We start from the raw sequence: 24071 nt of genomic DNA, 5'->3' as shown, positions 1-24071 counted from the left end.
AGTGCACCAAGCAGGACTAATCTCACCCTGCAACCATCTCTCTTCAGGGTCGTGATTGTTGAAATTCCTCCTTGTGTGTGGAACCCAATCTCCATAGCCAGGCCAAAGTAGCTTTCATGATCCTACCTTGGATAAAATAGAGGTATTATAGTCCTAATGGTAATTTTGGCTCCCAAACACTGCCTCCATTCATGTCTCAAACAACCTGATTCTCTCTCTCTAATATCTCTCTCACTGTTGCTTCTTTTTGACCACAGTCTGTCAACTGCAATCACTTGGCAGGGAGTTTGTCATTTTCCCTAAAATCCTCCCCTGATGTTTCTTGCTGCTGTGCAAAACTCTGAACTGCAGAGCGAACATTTTTCTCAAGAAACGACCTGCAGCCTTGAAGGATTGACACCATTCAGAGGTCAGATTTGTATCTTTCTTTCATCTTCACTGTCTATCTTCTCTTCCTACATGTTGTTTGTGATCCGATGAATAAGTTCACAAGAAAAACAAATGCACAAATGCATTGCTGTTTTCCTTTTTGATAATCGATGTTAATTAAAGTGTAAAATTAACTTACTGAGAACTTCTGAACTAATATCAAGGTATGGGGACTGAACAATATGAGCAATTATGCTGCTGTATTCTGTGGTTTATAGTTTCAAATTAAAGGTATTCCTTTCTTAAGTACATATATTTAAGACGTATATTTTTACTTGATACTCTTGGCTGATGACTGAAATTTACCAGTACAGCAATTTTCAATAACAATGAACTTAATCACGCTTATCAGTCACCAGGTATTTTATGCTAGTACAACGATACATTTATTAATCAAAGGAGGACAGGACGACGTACAATTACAAACCTACTCTGCACATCTGAGCAGCTGTGGACACAGCAGCTTTACCTAAACCTGAAACTCCTGCTACTGAAAAGATCAAACAGCAAAGGTCAAAGGTTATCATACACATCTGTAAGGACATCTCTCATTTCTCTATGTTATGGGGTGGCAGAAGCTTCTAGTTTGAGCTCCAGTGGGAGAGCAGAGCCTGTACCGGCTACCTTGATTGTATGAGTGTATGAATTTGTGGTTGTGTGTGTTGAGTTTAGACCATTTACTATTTTATTTCTACAGGGGATTGTTTAGGATCTGTTGCAGTGATATCTGAGGATAGGAAGCTCATCCTGACCTGATCCCATATGGAAATGCTTAAATTTTATCATGCTGGAGACATAAAATCTCTCTCAAAACCTTAATGTTGTTTTATAGTTTGGAAAACTCCATTTTATTGTCATTCACTGGCACCAGTTTCTTGAAAAGGCATTCAGTAACATTTTATGACTTATCAATTCGCATCTGGCTCTTTCTGCGTTCTGGTGTCACAAAGAAGTGATGCAAAAGTTGTGAGCTCAAAACACATATTTAAGTTCTTGAAAGGTAAAATACTTTTAGGGGATCTGTTGGGATCTGTTCTTAACATTTTATCACCTTCATTCATATGAAGAGGATAAACAAAATATTATTTGCACACTTATCGATAAGACGAAGTAGAGTCCAACAGCACCACAAACTACTGCCTTCAAAGTGATCATTACATTACAGAGTCAATAAAAACCGAGCCCCATAATACTATAATAATGGTCTATTGCAGGACATTTGTCAAATCCTCAAAAGGAAATCAGTGATTTTGGTGTTTTGGCTGATGAGTGTAAACTCCATGATGTAAAGTATCCTTCTTTAAATTCGTCTGCTCCCTTTTTTTTTTCTACATGCACGATTTTCACCTGTATGCCAAACAGGTGTTTTCAGTCTCTGCTTTTGCCACATGTAGAAACTACAACATGGCTCATACTCTACCTGTGAGGGAGTGGCTGTTCTTTTTTTTCTTTTTTTTTTTGCATCCTCTGAGTCACTGTGTGGTTATTCCACTGCAACAATCAGAGAAAACAAAAAACAAAAAGGCGAGACAAAAACTGACATGATGACACATGCGGGGGATGTCATCACGTCACGGACAGTTTGAATGTCTATATGTGTTTGCGCTGGGGTGTGTGTGTGTTAGCCCCTCCCGAACCAAGTATATATAAGTGCTGCTCCAACCTTTCTCAAACATTCATTCTTGGGGATCTCTCTATTGGACTTTTTCTTTTTTTAATCAACTGCGTGAAACATTTTCTGAGGAGACATGGTGTCAGCCGCCATGCAGATGTTGGGCACTGCCCTGTGTATTATTGGATGGATCGGGGTCATTGTCGTCTGTGCTCTACCTATGTGGAAAGTGACAGCCTTCATTGGCCAGAACATTGTCACTGCTCAAACCACCTGGGAGGGCATCTGGATGAGCTGCGTGACCCAGAGCACGGGTCAGATGCAGTGTAAGGTGTACGACTCCATGCTGGCCCTGAGCAGTGACCTCCAGGCTGCCCGCGCCCTCGTCATTATTGCTATCCTGGTTGGCATCTTGGGCATCTTCCTCTCCCTTGCAGGGGGAAAGTGCACCAACTGTGTGGAAGACGAAAGCTCCAAGGCTAAAATCGGTATAGCAGCTGGTGTGACCTTCATCATCGCCGGCGTCTTGTGCCTCATCCCTGTGTGCTGGACGGCTAACAACATCGTCAGAAACTTCTACAACCCGCTGACCATAGGCGCACAAAAGAGAGAGCTGGGAGCGGCACTTTTCATCGGCTGGGGGGCCTCCGCCCTCCTCCTCCTGGGGGGTGCACTGCTCTGTGCCAACTGCCCCCCTAAAGACAACTACTCCGCTAAATACTCAGCTGCTCGTTCATCTGCACCTAAGGACTACGTCTGAGGAGAGGAAATGAGACAAGAGACTTAAAACAGACTCCAACGCTGTGTGGTCCGTTTGCTATTTCACAGTGATTTTATTGTGTTAACAGTTTGTTTCTTATGCCAAGATAAAGAGACATGCACCACACCCCAACGACACACCCAGGAACCAACGGCTCCATCTGAGGAGATAAAAACACTGGCAACATGTTGTTTTGATGCCTTTTTAAAAACTTATTTTTATTGTCTTTCATTTGTACTTTTTTTCTACAAATCATATTATTGTCATGTGACTGTCTGAAGCTGTAAATAAAAAAAATTGATCAACATTGAATTAATATGTCTGGGATCTATGATATTTTATAACAGGGTTGTCAAATAATTAGAGTGATCTAATTACCAGTTTTGCAATCATCATTTTTAAAAAATGCTAGCAAGGAAGAGTAATCTAAAGGAAATTATGACTTTTGTGATTAATTCATCTAAATTAACCACTCAAATTGATTTTAACAGAGATTTCTTTAAATCTTAGCTGTTGTTTTTTTTACAACTTTTCCTAATTCACATGCAATAATGACCATAACATTTAAAAATATGAACCAAATATTACGTAGAGACCATCTCAGGCACGTTTATACTTCCAATATGTTCAAAATATTGCTTTAAAATCAACATAATCATTTAAAAGCAATAACATAGACTTGAGATTTGAGTGTGCCTCTAATATTTTAGCTCAAAAGCCTGAAATTATATTCAAGAAAAAATGGTTTTAATCTTCTTCTGAAGTGGGGGATCATAGCTTGTTCAACATTGCCCCTTGCTGTAAACAAAATAACACAACACGTCCTGGATCTCACTCAAGCAACTTAAATCCACACTCCAGTTTTGTCAAATTATGCTCCTGAACAAGCAGGATATTTCGAACATTTACAATTAAACAAAGGAAATTCATCATCCGATTGCTTATGGAGCATAAGGCATAAACATAAGGTCGCGCTTTGAGTAGGAACAGCTGAACCAAGCATGTTCACGCAAAAACATTTTTAATGTGTTAGGATGGGCGGAGTAAAGAGGAAATATACCGCTCGTCCCCGAACTTACAAGGTGAAAGGTAACTTTTCTCTTGAAGTGATTAGTGCAACAGTAATAATAAGAGCAGAACTCAAACAAAAAAATGCTAAGAGGTTGCATTTAATTCACTATCTGACAGATAAATCAAGTTTTCAGTGACTCTCATACATTATAAATGGGACAAAACTATTAAGATAAAATAGAACATTTTTCTGAGGTGAAAATTTTGGCGCCGACCCGTCACGTTAGCCAGAGACCAGGCTCGTGTGGGCTTGATCTTTGAAGTGTTTGAATTTACAGCCTGGTTACATCCCTAGCAGGTGGACCGGGTATGTTATGATCAGATCTTATTGGGTCAAATATAAAAGAAAATACACAAAATAACCATTATCTATTCACACTGCTTTGTATGTTAATTCACTTTGACTTTTTTAAGTTTCTTCAAACTCAAGAAAGAATACACAACGAAGTATTCTGGTGGGATAAACATTTACAGTTACATGTACCAGGACAGAACTGGGTGGAAGACACTTTTTCACCCAAGGTGGCAATGTCATGAAGTTTCAATGACCATGGGTCTAAAACTGCAGCCTCTGAGTCATATTGAATTAGCTTACACTTTTCAGTACTTTTAATGCACAACTGGGCTGTGTTTAATGAAATAATAGCTTCACTACAATCCTGGTTTACCTTCAAAAATGTTATGATGTACATCTGGTTGCTGAATGGGTTAGTGTTCCATTTGTCACATATCACCAGAGCGTCAGAGAAAAGGATAGTTTGAAGGTCCAAAGTATTCTACGTATTCATTTGATACAGTAGTAATACTACAAAGACACATAAATGTTTCATATCTGGTGGTTTTCCCGGTTGTCTCCAACACATTGTAATTGTCCTGCGAGTGTGGTGTGAGAACAATACTTGTTAATCTTGAATTAGAGCAAAATAAGCTTACATGTGTGACCTTGACACTGGAATTCGGCCAGTCAGCACCATCAAAGGTCACTGGGTCTCTGTTTGTGTGTAAACTCCTTCCAGCCAATAGCAGACCAGGACCCTCATGTCTTTGTCTCCTCTTCTCACACAACAAACTATAAGTACAAGCTTGTACCCTTCCACTCGTCTTTCTCTGCGTATTTTGAGGAGCAAAGCCGCTGAAATGGTTTCACAGGGGATTCAAATGATCGGCATCTCAATGGCTGTGATCGGCTGGTTCATGGTCATCGTGGTGTGCGCCTTGCCCATGTGGAAGGTTACCGCGTTTGTTGGAGCTAACATAATCACGGCTCAGACCATCTGGCAGGGCATGTGGATGAACTGTGTGGTGCAGAGTACGGGGCAGATGCAGTGTAAGGTGTATGACTCCATGCTGGCGCTGCCCCAGGACCTGCAGGCTGCTCGTGCCATGATCATCATCTCCATCCTGACAGGAATCTTTGGGGTAGTCTTGTCCATCGCGGGTGGGAAATGCACTAACTGCATCGAGGATGAGCGTGCCAAGGCGAAGACTTGCATCCTGGCTGGAGTTTTCTTCATCGTCTCTGGGTTGCTCTGTCTCATCCCAGTCTCCTGGTCTGCCAATACCATCATCACCAACTTCTACAACCCGATGTTGATCAATGCTCAGAGGTATGAGTTAGGAGCAGCGCTATACATCGGCTGGGCTGCCGCGGCTCTGCTGCTGATGGGAGGTGGGCTAGTGTGTTGGAACTGCCCACCCAAACACGAACATCCCCATTATATATCCAAGTTCACCCCTGTGAAGACAGCCTCCACATCAAGAGAGTACGTCTAGGGTTTGGATTGCAATTCGTGTGCTTGTCACCTTGACCTTCTTCCAAGTTTTTGACCTTTAATAATGGCTTTATTCAAACTAGATGTTCCATCAGGGTAAGAAAGCTGGACCACTGTCATACCTGAATGGAATGAAACCATCAACAATGTTTGACTTTTCCTGCTGGTTCAAATATCTTCTGTGACAAAAGTCTGCCGACAAACACAGAAATCAGTTGTTGGCTTCGCTGTGGCCGGCGTCATGAGCAATCTATGTAAATATGTTATGATAAGGATCTCACTGTTTGTATCATCATAGACATTTTCATGGTGTCTTGCTCTTTAAATGGCAAAAAAGCCGTAAAAGCAATTGCTCTTTCCTGCAAAACGCTGCAGGCTGAATAAAATCTGTAAATTTGTATCTTTTCTTGAGGTTTGTTAATTTTAAATTTATGTCTATGAAACTTTCATATGCGTTTCTATAACTTGTAATTTTCTGCTACTGTAAATAAATCCAATTCTTACTGGCGCATGACTGTTTCTTTACTTCCAAGACCTAAAACAAGTTTTCATAAAAAAAGAATAATCGTGTCAAGGTAAAAACAAGGTCATGAGTATCCAACAATTTGACAAGTTCTTCAACAAGTATTTGCTTCCAGAGTCAAGATTCTTGGCATGTGGCAGCAGACGGCTGACTGCGCATCAGTGATTTACACATGCATGATCGAGAGGCCGGATCATTTATAATATACTGTATAGTTTTAAAAAGCAACATAAAATCTAAACATTTGTAGGCTATGGATCATAATAGTTGCAATTCTTGATTCTGACAGCAGGGGGTGCTCATTTGCCTTTGCTGTCTGTCAGTACAAATGTACTGTGCGTTACACAAACATGAAGATATTTTATTGCAGCAAAAACATTTATAATTCAGATTAATTTGCGTTTGAATCAACCTGGAGGAGTTAATAGATGTGCACATGCTTCAGTTACATTCCTTTTCAAGTGTCCATTCCCATCTTTCATGTAAATATTGGATATTTTTTTAGTTTACTAGTAATATAGACAGTAAAGAAAGAAAGTTTTCTGTTCTTTTTCTCTCGGACTAAATTGTTCTATACTGGATGGGTGAAAGTAAATGATCACATTTTCTTACTTTAGTTAGTTAATACTTGAATAAAAAATCCCCTCCATTACAGAAGAAAAATTTTAAAATGTATAACTGTGGAACAGTAGAATTCAAGGTAAGGAAATGGAAACTAATGTGTGGGGTTACGGAAGTTTGCATATGAAAGTTGGAGGATTGAGAGTTTGTTTATACCAAACAGAGGAATGCGTCAAAGTCACTTGCATTTGAAGGCAGCGTCTTCCTGTATCATCACCATCATCATCGCCATCACGGGTTTTGAAAAGTGAGCTCTTTATCCCGCTGGAGGCCATCATTAACTGTGTGAACTAGGTCGCATGCTGCTTCTGAGTCACTCTTTTCACCACCTTGAATCTTTTCAGTTTATAATCAAAAGCAGCAGTTCATTAGCATTGGTGTGTGTTAACCATCATTGATTGACCAGCCCTACAAGAGAGAAAACTGACTCATAACCTGTTGCAAATGTATTTTAGATGATTCACAAATTTTTAAAAAAACAAAAAAAACAAATGTGCATGCTGATTTCTATGTATTTTATTCAGCCCCGACAGGTAAAACAATTTTTAAAATTCCTTCAACCCCAGAGAAAAGCAGCATCCTTGGACGTGCTCGTTAATCAAACTTATGATGTCATTATAGAACACACATCTTCGATAAGAAACGCTACGAGGAGAGAATGGACTCCCATCACGAGTATGAAAAATAAGAAACAATCTGTGAAGGATTTTTGAAACTTACAACTGATTTCAATTTTGAATTGCCTGACACTTTTACATAACTTCCTGTGAATATAAATGTCTAAACATATTTGTGACATATTGTGTATTTATTTACAGCTTGTAAATGTAACTGCTCATTAGCCCTTGATTATCGTTTTGCCAGCTATAGAGACCGCTGTGATGTGTATGATTATAAAATTATTTTACGTGTGTTCAAGTTGTTTGGTATGTTTCTGAGACTGGAACACGTGTTCGTGACTTCTCAAATTTACCCGCAGATCGTCTCACTCATTCTGAATCCGGTTTTCATTTGTGGATGATGTCATACATGCGTATGACACATCGTGAGACAGGTCTTTTTTTCCATCGCGCGTCTTATCTGTTTGTTTTTGCTGCAGTGATGAAATTATTTTCTTTTTCCAAGCTGTTCTTCGCTGTGATGGATTAAGTTCAGGAATTGAGATCTTCGAACTCAGAAGTGCCCTAACTTTTCCCTTGTGGGAAATGGGAGATCCCAAGTCCCATAATGACACATTCTCTAAGCTTTCGTTATTGTTTTTCGTTGTTCTTATTTTTGTAAGTTTTTTTTATATTTCCATTTCTTTCATGTGCAGCTCAAAACAATCAGAACAATGGAAAACATAAAGATACTGTAACACAAGAAATTAGTGCTTAACTCAGCCTTCCAGTGACGAGGCTATATCAGACCTCTGTCCTGTGCAAAGTAGCATTCTACCGTTAGATCAAAGTATGAAAAAATAATATATGATCACAATTTTGCCTTATAAACAGAAAAAAACAGCATAAACATTGATTTACAGGGTGAAATCAAACCTTTGGACCCCACTTTGGCCTGCTCCATCGAAAATGAACAAAACCCTCCCAAACTCGTGGTAAAATAATTCCAACTTTCCCGCAAATTTATCTAAACCTGGTGACAAACACAGCATTGAACACGTTACTTCATCGTAACCCCGTCTTTTAAGCCTAACAAGTGAAAATGAAATGGAGCTCCATTTAAAAGCCGAAACCATCTCATGAGCTCCTTCAGGGGTCCAGCGTTTCCCCACCACTCACATTAACACTACAAGTGAAATCAACCGATGACGATCATGCTTTAAAGTTGCTGAGTAGCTGTGACTCCCTCCAATAAACCAATCTGGAGTCATGCATACAGACAAAAAAACAAAACAAAACTTGGTGTTTTTTGTTTGAAGATGGGTGCCACTCCTCTGGCTCTAGGAGGAAGTATCTTGTTGAACCAGATTAACTCACCTGACGAGAGTGTCGCCCTCCTCCTGTGCATTCCCTGGCAAACAACAGGTGAGAGAGCTGCTCTTTCTGATTGAGAGGCCAACCTGAACTCCTCAACACTTCTCTCTCCTGCTGCTCACAAAGCCTCTTTGCCATGGGGAGGATCGGCAAGGAAGTAGCGGGTCAGATCATCAGCTTCATCGGCCTGGTTGGCGTGGCGGTGACCTGTGGTGTCCCCATGTGGAGAGTGACCTCATATATTGGAGCCAACATCGTCACCGGTCAGATCGTGTGGGATGGTCTGTGGATGAACTGTGTGATGCAGAGCACCGGCCAGATGCAGTGCAAGCTGAACGAGTCTGTGATGAGGTTGTCCAGGGATCTGCAGGCCGCTCGAGCCCTGGTCATCATCTCCCTCGTTTTTGGCTTCATCGGCTTCATGATAACCTTTATCGGAGCCAAATGCACCGGATGCCTGAAGAAAGATACCTCCAAGGCCAAGGTGGTGATCATAGGAGGCTGTCTCATCATTTTGGCTGCCGTTCTGGTCCTCATCCCTGTGTGCTGGTCTGCAACCATCACCATCACAGACTTCCAGAACCCGCTGACCATCGAAACACAGAGGAGGGAGATCGGCGCGTCCATCTACATCGGCTGGGCCTCTGCTGCAATTCTCCTCATCGGTGGGATCATCCTAACTACTTCTTGCCCTCCTCAGAAACCCATGTACGGATACCCAGGCTACCCACCTGCACCCATGTACCCTTATGCAGCACCAGTAGGAAACCCTGCAACTTACAGCCCGGTGTACGCTCCTGCATCCAGCCAACCATACACAGGGACCGGGTCTTATGTTCCCAACAAACCTTACGGAGCACCAACCACATACTCTGTTCCGCAGTACCTCTAAAAACTGAAGGTACACAAAGATAGATAGATAGACAGAGAGAGAGAGAGAGAGACTGAGAGTACTTACATAAAGAAATACATAAACGAGCACCACAGGAGGAAGTGACGCTGGTGTATATTCCTATACATTGTTGGGATGTAAGTAATTACTGTGAGGTTTGAGGAGGGTGAATCTTTTGTAGATTATTGTTCTTTGGATGTGATTTTGTGTACAAATGATCATGCAAGGGAGAAATGTGTGTGTATGATAGAGAGAGAGAGAGAGAGAGAGAGAGAGAGAAAAACTGGAAGTTGCCTTGCTTCCAAACTTTCAACAAGGAAGTCACTTGTCAATATATTTATTTCCTTGTTTTACAATTTTGACTTTGTAAATATGATTTCTGATGTCTTTATTTTCTTTATAACTGATAGAATTTCAATAAAAATATTTGTTGAGTATACAGTCCATTTGTTTTTTTATTATTTTCTGAAAAAAGTACTGGAGCTCTTCATATTTAGAGCCCTTCAACCCCAATCAACAATTTATATACATTTCCATCCATCCGTGATTCAAATGCAAATTAATCTGAATTATTAATGTTTGTGCTGCAATAAAATATCTTCATGTTTGTATAACACGCTATTTGCCTTAGCTGTCTGTCAGGAAAGGAGGTGCAACTTTTATGATCCATCATCCATCTATTACCTACAACTTATCCTGTTAATGGTCATGGGGGGGTGGATCCCATTGGCAGCCTTTGGTCGAAAGGCGAGGTTCACCCTGGACAGGTCACCAGTCCATCACAGGACCAACACATAGAGAGAGACAACCATTCACACTCACAGTCACACCTACAGTCAATTTAGAGTATCAATCAGCCTAGTCCCCTCTTGATGTCTTTGGACTGTGGGAGGAAGCTGGAGTACCAGACAGAACCCACTAAGGCCACGCATATGTGTATATATACACACACACACATATACAATGGGGGAAATAAGTATTGAACGCATTAACTTTTTTGTCATTACATTTATTTCCAAAGATGCAATTCGTGTGACATTTCTGCCAGACACTGGTATTAACTCAAATAATCCACACATGAAAAGAAATCACAACATTCAAATCCATAAATAATGATTATGTGGAATTTAGTGCAATAACACAGGAAAAAAGTATTGAACACACTATCTGAGACTCGTTTAATACTTTGTGGAGAAGCCTTTGTTTGCAATGACAGCTTCCAGACGCTTCTTGTATGTATTAACTAATCGCCCACACTGCTCAGGTGTGATTTTTGCCCATTCCTCCGCACAGATTGTCTTTAAATCTTGAATATTCTTTGGTGCCCTCTGGTGAACCTTTTTCTTTAGTTCTTTCCACAAATGTTCAATCGAATTTAAGTCAGGTGATTGACTGGGCCATTCTAACACATTGATTTTCTTATTTTTAAACCATTCGAGAGTCAACTTTGCCATGTGCTTCAGATCGTTGTCCTGTTGAAAGGTCCAGCCACGTCTCATCTTCATCATCCTGGTGGATGGCAGCAGGGTCATCTCAAGAATTTGCCGATAGATGTTTCCATTCATTGCTCCTTCAATTATATGAAGTCTGCCAGTAGCACGAGATGAGAAACAACCCCATGCCATGATGTTTCCACCACTAAACTTCACTGTTGGTATAGTGTTATTTGGGTGATGTGCAGTGCCATTTCTCCTCCAAACATGGTGTGTAGTATGACAGCCAAAAAGTTCAATTTTGGTCTCGTCTGACCAGACAACATTCTCCCAGTATTCCACAGGCTTATCCAGATGCTGTTTAGCAAACTTTAAACCAGCTTCAACATGCCTTTTTTTGAGGAATGGAGTCTTGCGGGCTGAGCGTCCATAGAGGCCATGGCGGTGGAGTGCATTGCCTATCGTTTTCTCTGTAACACTTGTACCTGCTGCCTCCATGTCTTTCTGGAGCGCTTTCCGGTTGGTCCTTGGCTCTTTGAGAACTCTTCTGACCATCTTTCTGACCCCCTGGTCAGAAATCTTGCGAGGAGCTCCTGTGCGTGGCCTGTTGATGATAAGGTGATGCTTCTTCCACTTGCGGATAATAGCCCCAACGGTGCTTACTGGAATACTCAGATGCTTTGAGATAAGTCTGTAACCAGTTCCATTCTGATGCTGAGCAACAATCAGGTTGCGAAGGTCTTGAGAGAGCTCCTTGCTTTTACCCATCATGAGATGTGTCTTGTTTGACTACTTGGTGAAAAAACAACCTGTTTATAGGGCCATCAATTAGCACTCACCCAGCTGATGTTGGTTTGCACTTATAGGAAGTACAAAGACTAATTACTGTCAGATTTGAGATGGTATGGTGCCTTTCCTTGCCAAACTATACAGCTTTCCCATGGTGTGTTCAATACTTTTTTCCTGTGTTATTGCACATAATTCCACATAATCATTATTTATGGATTTGAATGTTGTGATTTCTTTTCATGTGTTGATTATTTGAGTTAATACCAGTGTCTGGAAGAAATGTCACATGAATTGCATCTTTGGAAATAAATGTAATGACAAAAAAGTTAATGCGTTCAATACTTATTTCCCCCATTGTATATAATGTTGCTGTATGGAAATTAATAGGAAAAATCATATAATAATAATTTATAATATCAAATAAAAAATAGTTGTGTCACAAATTATTCATACACAGAAGTGATTAAAGCTTCTCTTGAACTGACGGAGGCTCCCCCTCTCCTCCTTTAACGTCTGACATCCGGTGATACTACCTCCCACGATCTTTCAAACCTGAAACTCGTGACTGGACTGGATCTTCCTGTAACCGACCCGGATAAAAGTTGGCCACGAGCAGAGCATTGTTTGAATGTAGCGCCTCCATTGGCCTCATTTACATAGTGTCGTTTAGAAGCCGATGCTCATCTCGTCGAAACTGTTCTTGGTCAACATACTGTTGATGTGAAGAATCTGGTTGAGCAGGTCAATCACCCAGCGAGCTGGTTTCAGGCCAGATGGAAGGAAGTTGTGACTCCACCTTCAAGGAAGGCATCCTTATAATGATGGAAATGTGCCACGAGTCATTATTCAACTTTCCTACACGCTCCTGAAACCTTCAGCTCTTGTTCAACTACAAGTGACTCAATCAAGACTTCGTCATGGTGTCATTGGGACGACAGATGCTGGGCTTTGCCCTGGCCATCATTGGGTTCTTGGGGACCATCATTGTTTGTGCCTTACCCATGTGGAAGGTGACAGCCTTCATCGGAGCCAACATTGTGACAGCGCAGGTCATCTGGGAAGGGCTATGGATGAACTGTGTGATGCAGAGCACAGGCCAGATGCAGTGCAAGATCTATGACTCTCTGCTGGCTTTGCCCCAGGACCTTCAGGCCGCCAGGGCTCTAATCGTCATTGCCATCATCGTTGCTGCCTTTGGAGTTCTCTTGGGCATCGCTGGGGGGAAGTGCACCAACTTTGTAGAGGACAAGAGCGCTAAAGCCAAGGTTGCCATCGCAGCTGGAATTGTCTTCATCTGTGCCGGCGTCCTGGTCCTCATCCCCGTCTGCTGGTCTGCCAACACCATCATCAGGGATTTCTACAACCCCATCCTAACCAACGCTCAGAGGAGGGAGCTGGGAGCCGCTCTCTACATCGGCTGGGGCACCGCCGCACTTCTGATCCTGGGAGGGGCTCTCCTATGCAGCTCATGCCCACCCAAAGAAAGTCCCGAGTATCCGGTGAAGTACTCTGTAGCCCGGTCTACAGCCACCAGTCGAGCATACGTCTGAGCTCCACGCTCCTGAGAAAGACTAAATGAATCCATCCGTTCATTGAGTGACCCTCAGTCATTGTGAGTTACTGAATCCAGGTTGTGTCTTGAAGATGAAATGACACAGAGAGAGGGCAGCTTCATGTTTTGAGAAATTCAAAATTGTTTGGTGGAGGAGAGAGATTCGAGGAGCAGTGCAGAGATGTGGTGTGGAACTGCTGAAACTATTCCAACATGACAGCTGGACTGAATGAGCACTAATCTTAACAAAGCTATCAAACCAGATTTTCCTCTGAATGTTTGTGAGACCCAAGCTGTGCTAGAAGGAAATTCATCGTGAACAAGACCTGTGATGGGAAACAAGTTGTACAGATTTTATTGTGTATAATATTTTAACAATATCGTTTTCATTCATGTTATCAAAACACTGTTACTGAAATCACTGATATTTAATAAAAGATATCAACTTAACTGATACACATTTGTCAAGTTTATTCTGTTTTTTCCTGTTTTTAGGTTTTTGAGGGTATGGAATAATCAATCAGCTAATTTGTAATAAAAACTTCCCGCAAAAAAAGCCCCAACACAAACACATTTAAATCACAAAAATTCAAGGTAAAATTGAGCAGGAGAGAGTGTAGCAGTGCAAGCATCTTGCAGTTTGCTTGAGTTCTGCCTACAGACGAAAAACCAGTTCAACCAGTTTCACAACTTCTAATAAAAACTTCTTGTAGCTTAACCTGCAGTGGTATTTTTCAACACATAGCAAGAGTCGTACTCCAGGAGAATCAGAGTCCATACTCGAACAGAGACTAGATTAATGTTACACTGCAGTTGCTTATGTTTTGGACCCAAAACTGACCCTAAATAATCCATGGACCCTATTATTTTTCAAGAGGGACCCTGTATTTTGAGATATTTTGTGTCTGACTCCTCCCACAAGTAGAAGAAATCTGATCCAGCATCACCGATCTTAATCCCAAGAATTAGAAGTGATCATTAATCATAAATGATAAATTAGTGCCTTTATTTTTGGAAATTCTTGGTTTTTCTTTCATCATCTTTCCCTTACAAGGCCAATTGTGCAACACAAGTAGTGAGTACATTTCTCTAGTTTGCCAGTAATCACTTGGTTTACTCGAAGAAAAAAAAAATCTATTCATAAACAAGTGAGAAATTACCTGGAAACTGGTAAAAATGTATCAAAAGTTATAGGAAAATGGTCATCATCAGTATGATCAGGAAATTATAGGATCAGAATAGAGTTACACATGAATTTAGATTACAGCAAATTCAAGTGTTCTTCCTTTCTCGTATTTAGAAGTAATCAGTGATCAGTTGAATGATGATCACTTTGGGGTCCCTCTTACTGGTTTCTGCAGTGGATTTTGAATTATCGCAGTAAATCTGTTCCGTGGAAAGTGAAAGTTCCTGAACTTTGCATGTAATTTTCACAAACGTGTGCCACTTTTTTTCTGGTTTTTGTTGTTGTGCAATTGTTAGAGCTTAAGTTACGCTATGAAGATACCACCCAGCGAACGCAAGACCTAAACATTACCTAAACTGAGCTTCATGCTACTGGTTTTTTTTTTTTAGATTTAGGAATGTTGGATGATGTACTATAGTAGACAGTTTATGAGCCAACATTTCTCTCTCCAAAAGCAAATCCTCTCCTCGAATACGATGATTATACAGTGTGATGGGTACTCGAACAGTATCTTTTTATTTTTTAGACTCTTGGGAAATAGCATGCAATCGTGTTTCGAAAGATACTGCAACTACTTTCTGTTTTATGTTTTGTTATGCTGATATTTTGATCATAAATTTAACTAATATAAGTGTTTAAGCGACACTAAAAGCACATGATACATTGAAATGCATTATTATTTATGATCGTCATGAGCCTGGGGTCTTTTTTTTTGTGTTATCGACCCAACACACATCGTTTATTGAAAGAAATGTCACAAATCTGACCTACAAATGTTAACATTGAGGGATAAATATCATCATCATCAACAACGCCATCGTACTTCTGTTCAACAAATGTTACGCAGACAGAAATAACGAGGGAACATCTCAGCAGCAGACTGATAGAATTTTAATATTTGAACTGATAACTGAATGAAAATGAATGCCGCTTTACATGATTAACTACAAATGCTTTATGTTTTTCATTTGATTTGTTTATAAATCTGAGTACTTCTACAACCAGTAATGTACAGAGCTGCATTGTTCTGAACATGATCAAATATGTTTCGAGGGTTTTGTTCAACCGTCTTGAATCACAAAGGATGTATTAGCGTTCTTGCTACTGATCGAATGGTCACTGAAATGTCAAATTAAAAACAGATCTCTGAACTAAAGTTAAACAGAAATCATACCGATACTCAGGACACTCACGAAATGAGCGCTTTGTTTCTACTGTGATCTTAAAAGTTTTTTTAGAGATGATGTCAGGGCAGAATGACAACATCTTTCATTAGCGAGGACACACCCTAGTCCCTGCCATCGTAGACAACATTCCTGTCCCTGCTGTGAACGGATGACTGTCAGACTAATCAGCTGTTACGAATGTAAGCGGAGAGGAAAGAAATACATATTAAAATAGTTCCAGTACATGAATCATCCAAATAAAAGTAGTTTTCCACACTTCTGTGTTTGCGTTAGTAGGTTAAAGGTTAAGGTTAAAAACACAGACTGTGTGGTTTCATGTCAGAAATTCATGTCAGAAATTCTGATCAACAACCTGCCAGTGTCTAACTGTTGAAGTCATTTCCTGAGTCAATGTGTGGGGAAAAAAAAAACGTGTCATGGAGTTAACACGCACTTCTTACCTGATCTAGCATGAAATGAATTCCAAACATAAATTGCGAAATACTACTTGAAGTACTACTCACAGGATTAATGTTTTATCATGCAATTCTGGGAAAACTATTGCATCCAGAGGTCAGAGAGTGACATGTCTGCTAGATGGCAATAATAAGAGGTGAGAACAAGGGAAGCTGAGCCTGCGTTCTACATAAATTTGATAGGTTTTGACGATTATTGCATGTTAATTCCAGGCAGTGGAAAGTGGACGTTGTCTGTCCCTGCAAGCTTAAAACGTTTAAGCCACACGATTTATATGTTGTATACAGAACCACGTTAAAAATATATATACTTTCTGCAGTTGAAATGCTCACGGATTATAATTTATTTAAACAATTTTAAGTTTGCATGGTAACAAGTGGACAAGTTTTGTGATAGTTAAATTCAGGGCCTTCGTAGAATTCAGAGTGATCTCCAGTGTGTTTGATAACGTCAAATTGTTTGATTTGGTGTCATTTTGTATCTTTATTTAAAGGTTGCTGTCTTCCAACACAAGGTTCTATTCACCTCAGTTTAGGAGCAAGTCATAATGAACCATTTGATTTTTCGGTGCTGTTGTTCTAAAACCATCATAAGCGATTCTTTTGAACTTCCCTGGGTTCCCAACAACCTGAGGTATCGATGGAGACTATTGTTAGGAACAAACACACTTTTATTTTGTGATAAAATCATCAAAGGTGGAAATTCTCTCATATTTAAGATCACCATTGTGTTACAACCTCTACATTCGCTCTAACTTGAACCTTTGTGTTTGTACAGCATGTGTGATGTAAATCAGAGTGTTCCATCTCAAGGAGCTGTTTGGTTCCCCACCTCCGCCCCGATTTCTCCTCCATCAGCTCATCAGGCTGATTGCTCCGCTGTCATTGTTCCCCTTGTTCCTGTTGTTTTTTGTCCCTGCTTATTTCACATATTGGATCTAATTTTTGAGTTTTTGTCCGTAAATGTGATTTACGTGAAGTTGAAGCAAATTTCATGAGCTGATTGGTCCACCCACCGCTCAATCAGGACTCGGCTCCGCCCCTTATTTTCTTTACTGCCACTGCTCATCAGGTTGATTACGGCCAGCTGCGCTTTTGTCGTTTAACTCATTAAACCTTATTGATAACAAACTTTCCATCCTGGTTGTTTTTGTTGCATCTCTTACCCAAACTGAGGGGAAGAGACTCCTGTTTCCAAGGGTAACACAAACAAAATTATATTTAAAAAAGAAGAAAAAAAGTTTCCAAAAAGTTTCACTGGCTTCCAGTGGCAGCCAGGATCAAATTCAAGCCACTTCTCTTGGCTTACAAAACAATCACAAGAACGGCTCCAGCCTACCTGGAATCCCTGATCCAGGTCTACTCTCCTTCTCGCCCACTACGATCTGCATGCGAAAGACGCCTGGTGCTTCCAGCCCAGCGCTGCTCCAAATCCCTAGCCAGACTCTTCTCTTCTGTTGTTCCCAAATGGTGGAACGAATTACCCAACTCTGTGCGTTCTGCTGAGTCCCTCTCTACTTTTAAGAGACAATTGAAGACTCAATTGTTCAGAGAGCACCGAGGCACTGAACCTGACTCTTCTCCTCTTTGGGGTAGAATAAGTCAGAGGGTCCAATTAGTGATTATGTAGCACTAACTGTGTTGTGTGATGTTGTATGTCTGTTATATAAAAAAAAAAAAAAAAGGGAGGGGGGCAACACTTCTTCTGCCACTAGATGGCAGTACCTGTGACCAAATCACAACTGAAGCACTTTTGCGCTTCCTATGGACTTTTCCTTAATTAGGTCTAAATTCTTGCTTGTGTTGTACGTTGCTTTGGACAAAAGCGTCTGCTAAATGAAATTGTAGAATTGCAGAATTGTAGAAAAATCGGTTTAAAGGGCAAAATGGTCACTCACTGTTGCCTCTTGAGGAAGAAAGTGGTATTGCAAGACAAAAATGGACCCGCAAGCTTATTTACGTTTATCTTAAATTGTCTCTTTAAATAAGTTTCCAATAATGACATGCTCTGAGTAAACCCCTTGAAATTCAAAATTCATAGTCAGTTCTGTCATTTTTAAAGTTTCAACTTAAAGTTTGAATCACTGTGTTCTGTGATTTATTATAAAAAAATACTGCATTTGACATTCATTCAATATTCACTCACTGATTCAGTCTTGTTGGCCCGCGTACCAACGGCAGGGTGGATACTTCGTTCCCCTGTTTTCTGCGTTTTATTTTCTTGTATTTATATTTCCATGTGAGCGATATTGCGTTTGATTCCTCCTAAACACTCCCTGTTGTACTGTACATTCAGAGTGCTTACATTTCACTTTTGTATCTTTTTCCCTGTTGGGAGAACAATGACAGCCTTGTGAAATACAATCTTCATCTCGCAGCAGAAGAAAAGCTGACACCCCAACCTTTATTGTCAGTACGCTCAAAGAATCCTGAATGGCAGGTCTCCTTTGGCAGGTCTGCATGACTCCTTAATAGCTTTGCTCTCACGCCTCCCATTTTTCACCTGCTTCAGGAACATAAAAACCACCTCCGCATTTAATTTTCTCTCAGCAAGGGACAGACAACGATGGCTTCCATGGGTATGCAGATGGCGGGCTGTGCCCTTGCCCTTTTTGGCTGGATTGGGGTGCTCATCGTGTGTGGTGCACCTATGTGGAGGGTCACCGCCTTCATCGGCAGCAACATTGTGACATCCCAGATCATGTGGGAGGGGCTCTGGATGAGCTGTGTGGTCCAGAGCACAGGTCAGATGCAGTGTAAGGTGTACGACTCCATGCTGGCCCTGAGCAGTGACCTGCAGGGGGCCCGGGCCCTGGTGGTGGTGTCTATCGTCATAGGTCTCGCCGGACTCCTGGTGGCCTTCGCTAGTGGGAAGTGCACCAACTTCATTCCGGATGAAAGGGCCAAGGCGAGGGCTTCGGTGGCAGGAGGCGTGATCCTCATCATCAGTGGACTCCTCTGCCTGATTCCTGTGTCCTGGACGGCCAGCATCATTATACGAAACTTCTACAACCCTGTGCTGGTAGATGCCCAAAAGAGAGAGCTAGGAGCCTCACTCTACATTGGCTGGGGGGCCGGAGCCCTTCTGGTCCTGGGAGGGGCACTGCTGTGTGCCAACTGCCCCCCCAAGGATAAAGCCCCTTCTGAGAATTACCTCCTAAACAGGTCTATAGGAGGATACAGCAAACAGGACTCTTACACACCTTCGAAAACTTACATCTGAGATTCCTGAAGGGACGAACAAAATCTGGTTTTGCCTTCAAGAAGTTACTGAAATGTGTTATTCAAGAAGCAAGAGGAGAGACTCAGAGAGAGAGAGAACCATGAAGGACAATATGAATGAAGGAATGCACTGTATTAGTCTGGCTAAATGAAGAATCTTTCTGTCTGAAATACTGTTAAATATTAATGTTACAATACACGGAAACTTATTTTTGAGTTGCTCATTGTGCACTACCCCCCCCCCCCCCCCCATGTATAAACACAGTTCTGACATGTTAAGTTTTCTTCTTTTTTTTTAATTTACGTCTAACAAAGTGATTGGTTCCAAAGCACTATGCTTCTTTTCGTTCACTGATATTTGAGATGAAGTCTTTTCAAAATAAATGAGCATTTATTGTATCTTCCGCTCTCATGCTCCTTGTTTGTATACATCTGAAAACCACTTCTGGTTATTTGAACCAAACACTGGGAGAACCTGCCGGTCAGGTTCTTACAGCTGAGATGACGATACAGACAGAAACAAACATGGTGACTCAGGGACTTACAATCTCAATTGGTAAAAGACAGCCTGTTTTTAGAAGTTTGACCCACACTATCTTTGTGTTCCCATAATATGTAACATTATCAAGGAATTTAAAGTGGGTTACACACACGCGAGACAAGGACAGTTCTGTACGTTCCCTCAGTGCTACATTTGTCACCTTTTAACCTTTGTTTAGCGCAGTATTGGTCTTTTAGAGGCCAAAAGTGCTTCTTTTATACAAAAAATTACAAAATAAAATGGAGGGTCATTTTTCAAAATGGTGACAAGCATTTCTGCTTCATTTATTGTTGAGAGAAAAACTGAATACATTTTTATTTCCTGAATTGAAACATGACACCTCATTGAAAAAAGCTGTAAAAAAATCTATGAAATACAAAACATATGTCAAGATCAATTTTACACCCAAACACTCTTCCTTAGTGTGCTAATGTTCATGTCTTTGTCTATTGCTGCCACCTAGTGGAACTTTATTTCAACTGCACATTCAGCATCCTGTGCCTTATATCCAGTGAGAGGAAAACCATGAGACTGTTACAAAACCCCTGAAGCCTCAAAGTAGCATCATTTACAACAGAATTGAGTTTGTCTGTATCATCTGTCCCAGGCCTAAAGTTCACCCAGCACATGTAATGACATTGGGAAAAAGTCCCAGGTGGTGCAGTGGTCAGCACTGTCGCCTCACAGCAAGAAGGTTCCGGGTTCCAGTCCCGCCTCGGGCACGGGATCTTTCTGTGTGAGTCTGCATGTTCTCCCTGTTCCTGTGTGGGTTCTCTCTGGTACTCCAGCTTCCTCCCACAGTCCAAAGACATCAAGAGGGGACGAGGCTGATTGATACTCTAAATTGACTGTAGGTGTGACTGTGAGTGTGAATGGTTGTCTGTCTCTATGTGTTGGCCCTGCGATGGACTGGCCACCTGTTCAGGGTGAAATCCACCTCTCACCTGAAGCCGCTGGGATAGGCTCCCCCCCACGACCCTTAACAGGAATAAGCGAAAGAAAATGGATGGATGGATGGAAAAAAGTCACAATATTTAGCGTGTCACATGCTTGAGTCTCAGGAGCGCAGCCCAGACTCACCCTTTCTTGCGTCTCCCTATAAGTACATTATATTTGTAGGCTTTAATTGGTCATGTGTTGATATATTTTCAGATAACGCTGCTACTGAGAGTGCGTTCCAGCCCGGAGTGCGGGTGTGCATGTGTGGCATCACGAGGGATCATAGACATATTGGAGACATTATTTCTTTACAAAACCCCCAAAATTCCATCCTATGTTTCACTGACAGCACATTCAGGAAACAGCTTCATAGAAACTTGATGTTTATTTCCTTGTCAAATCCAGTGTTGTGAACTGGAAGCCATACAGAGACATTTTGTAATTCTAAAGTAGAAGAGAGGGTTGTTTTTTTAATTGTTAAAAAAAAGTATATATCATATCAAAAAACACGTGCAGTATAATCAATTTAAACTGCAGTGGAGACACGTTTTGTGTGACGGGGTGTGGCTGATATTGTTTTCACCTTGAGTCTATGTTCCGCCTTTTACGCAGCCTGTTGAAAGCATCTGAGCAGCACAGGCATGTGGTTGAAAATGAAGGCGGAGGGCGCAATCATGTGTTTGGGTTTCGGTCATATTCGTCTGTCCCATGTTCTTTAACACAGTGTCTCAGGAACGTCTTCCAGGAGTTTCTCTAAATTTGGCATCAATGTCCACTGTGACTGAAGGATGACCTGAAGAGATTTTGGTGGTCAAAGGTCAAAGGCGGAACTGCGACAGGCAGATATTGCAGTGGGCTACAACCATGATGCAGTATTTCTAGTTTTACCACAGTCTAATCAAGGGTCTGATACAGATTTACCAAGCTGCTTGAGGCAAAATTTTTATTTTTGATTTTAGGCTAAATAAATAAAATTTGATTTGACTCGGCAGAAATGTAGTGGAAAGTTTATAAAAGGGTAATGTGTGACCAAGGACAAGGAGGATGAGCGCTAATACATGTGGGTGCTGGCAGCTGGTCTAATCCCATCCTAAAATATATTTTGTTGAATGAAATAAAAATCCTGTCTCTTTGTTCCAGGGTCAGAGTAAGGCTGAACAGGGTCTCATGGCTCTGCAGGAGCTGGGCATCTGTCTGTCCATGATAGGGGTGGCGGGGATCATCCTGATCTGCGCCCTGCCCATGTGGAAGGTAACGGCTTTCATCGGTACGCACCTGGTGGTCATGCAGGTGTTCTGGGAGGGTCTTTGGATGACCTGTGTCAGCGAGTACACAGGTCAGATGCAGTGTAAACTCTACGATGCCCTTTTAGACCTTTCGCCAGACCTGCAGGCGGCCCGCGGCCTCATCTGCATCAGCCTGGTGCTGGGATGTCTGGGATTCCTTATCTTCCTCCTGGGCGCACGTTGCACCAACTGCCTGAGCCACCCACGGATCAAGACTAGGGTGGTGCTGGGATCTGGGATCATCTTCTGCCTTGCAGCCTTCACCACCATAGTTGCTGTTTCCTGGACGGCCAACAACATCATCACAGACTTCCACAACCCTCGTGTCCCTGAGGTGCTGAAGAGAGAGCTGGGTGCTGCCATTTATATCGGCTTTGTGACCTGTGGGCTGCTGCTCTGCGGAGGAGGGTTTCTGTGCACCAGCTGCCCTACACCAGCGGCCACATTCCCCACTGGTGGGTACAGGCTGGCCAGGACACCGCCACACAGCAGCTACGCCAAAAAAAATTATGTCTGAAATGAAGACGTGAAGTTACCTCCTTTGGATAAGCCAATTGTGATATAATCCAACTGGGATGAAGTGTCTGCAGTGAACATGTATAACAAGAATAAGAAAACCTTACAAATCGTTAAAATCATGACATGCTGACTGAAAAAAAATGCAGACTAAAGCTGTAACTTCTTTCGTTTTTACAGTAATCTCGGGAATTTTTACATATAATATTAAAAATGCACACGCAGTATATATTCATATTAGATACAGAGAAAGGTCAAACAAAAACCAAACAAAAACAAAGACATGTATGTTAAATAAACTGAAAAAATACCTCATTCATGTTTGAAGTGTACATTCTTGTCGTCAGTTATACTTCTATTAAACATTTAAATTTGTTTTCGTTTTTTAGATCGATTCAGTGCTCCACATAAATGTTAATAGCTGTTCTACACTTCTTTTATTCATATTTATTCTAATTTTTTTTATGTTTTTTAGATTGATAAAATCATTCTTTGATAATTCCAACATTCTCTTTTATCAGTTCTGAAGACCTTCTGATCTCTAAATTTGAGATGACTTCACTATAAAGAATTTATTAGTTTGTTCATCACAGTTGGTACTGTTTACTACACTTTTAGCTGATTCATTATTTTGCTGTATATCCTACTTATATATATATCCACAAAAATATTATAGAAGTATACAATATATGTCATACATTTAGGCTGAACTTGATCTTTGATTTGGATCTTTAGGTTTGAGCTGGAAAATGCAGTGTACTTTCATTTTCATTTCACTGTCTTGCCATTTTTACAGTATCTGTCTTGATATGTACTTTATTTCATTTCTTTAATTCTCAAACTTTTGAAAAATCTTCTGTATCCAGAAGCTGTAATAAATAAATAAATGTGTACTGAATAAAGCAAAATATAACTCATAAACTGCAAATATGAATATACAATGTAACAGACTTGGTCTCAGAAATAGTTCATTTCATCTAATATAGTGGAACCCCACTTGTGAGTATTAATCTTTCGATGCAGCTTTGAATTATTAGATTTCTCTGTAAGAAAATATATTTATAGAAATGAGTTTAGTGCATTGATGGAGGAGCAGCTGCCTGCAAATGACTGTGACCTGCTGAAAAAGTGAATTCCTGAATCAAATTCTCTCAAACAAGATGAGTGACACCAGTACATGAATGCGCTTCTCAATCAACAAAAATAAATAAATGAATTCTATTTATTACCGTGTTTGGACAGCTTTCAAACATTTGCCTTCCGTGTTTGCTTTTTTTTGTCATGTATGTTACAAGTGAAATTTAACATTGCA

General features: G+C 40.9%; 6 protein-coding genes across 6 annotated transcripts; all 6 read left to right on the top strand.

The window, feature by feature from the left end:
* The first annotated feature begins 363 nt into the window (after window positions 1-363).
* LOC147254835 (claudin-4-like) lies at window positions 364-22760 on the top strand. Its single transcript, XM_086215221.1, has 2 exons — window positions 364-409; window positions 22098-22760. Exon 2 carries the CDS (start codon window positions 22125-22127, stop codon window positions 22758-22760), a length of 636 nt encoding a protein of 211 aa, XP_086071347.1. The 5' UTR covers window positions 364-409; window positions 22098-22124.
* Window positions 2090-3113, top strand: cldna (claudin a). The gene has a single exon (XM_086216375.1). The coding sequence runs from the start codon at window positions 2178-2180 to the stop codon at window positions 2799-2801; it is 624 nt and encodes a 207-aa protein (XP_086072501.1). The 5' UTR covers window positions 2090-2177; the 3' UTR covers window positions 2802-3113.
* On the top strand, window positions 4958-6151 carry LOC147254839 (claudin-4-like). The gene has a single exon (XM_086216372.1). The coding sequence runs from the start codon at window positions 5010-5012 to the stop codon at window positions 5643-5645; it is 636 nt and encodes a 211-aa protein (XP_086072498.1). The 5' UTR covers window positions 4958-5009; the 3' UTR covers window positions 5646-6151.
* On the top strand, window positions 8803-10090 carry LOC147254838 (claudin-4-like). The gene has a single exon (XM_086216371.1). The coding sequence runs from the start codon at window positions 8898-8900 to the stop codon at window positions 9651-9653; it is 756 nt and encodes a 251-aa protein (XP_086072497.1). The 5' UTR covers window positions 8803-8897; the 3' UTR covers window positions 9654-10090.
* Window positions 12711-13883, top strand: LOC147254837 (claudin-4-like). The gene has a single exon (XM_086216374.1). The coding sequence runs from the start codon at window positions 12793-12795 to the stop codon at window positions 13423-13425; it is 633 nt and encodes a 210-aa protein (XP_086072500.1). The 5' UTR covers window positions 12711-12792; the 3' UTR covers window positions 13426-13883.
* On the top strand, window positions 18688-20100 carry LOC147254836 (claudin-4-like). Its single transcript, XM_086216373.1, has one exon. The coding sequence runs from the start codon at window positions 18822-18824 to the stop codon at window positions 19476-19478; it is 657 nt and encodes a 218-aa protein (XP_086072499.1). The 5' UTR covers window positions 18688-18821; the 3' UTR covers window positions 19479-20100.
* Window positions 22761-24071: the final 1311 nt, after the last annotated feature.

The sequence above is a fragment of the Aulostomus chinensis genome, chromosome 10 (assembly GCF_037954235.1).
Source record: "Aulostomus chinensis isolate RoL2024-O1b breed Wild chromosome 10, RoL_Achi_v1.0, whole genome shotgun sequence".
Classification (NCBI taxonomy): domain Eukaryota; kingdom Metazoa; phylum Chordata; class Actinopteri; order Syngnathiformes; family Aulostomidae; genus Aulostomus; species Aulostomus chinensis.
This window is presented reverse-complemented; position numbering and strand designations above follow the sequence as displayed.

Coding starts and splice junctions, on each gene's coding strand:
- cldna (XM_086216375.1), top strand. CDS start 2,178: ATGGTGTCAGCCGCCATGCAGATGTTGGGCACTGCCCTGTGTATTATT.
- LOC147254839 (XM_086216372.1), top strand. CDS start 5,010: ATGGTTTCACAGGGGATTCAAATGATCGGCATCTCAATGGCTGTGATC.
- LOC147254838 (XM_086216371.1), top strand. CDS start 8,898: ATGGGGAGGATCGGCAAGGAAGTAGCGGGTCAGATCATCAGCTTCATC.
- LOC147254837 (XM_086216374.1), top strand. CDS start 12,793: ATGGTGTCATTGGGACGACAGATGCTGGGCTTTGCCCTGGCCATCATT.
- LOC147254836 (XM_086216373.1), top strand. CDS start 18,822: ATGGCTTCCATGGGTATGCAGATGGCGGGCTGTGCCCTTGCCCTTTTT.
- LOC147254835 (XM_086215221.1), top strand. CDS start 22,125: ATGGCTCTGCAGGAGCTGGGCATCTGTCTGTCCATGATAGGGGTGGCG.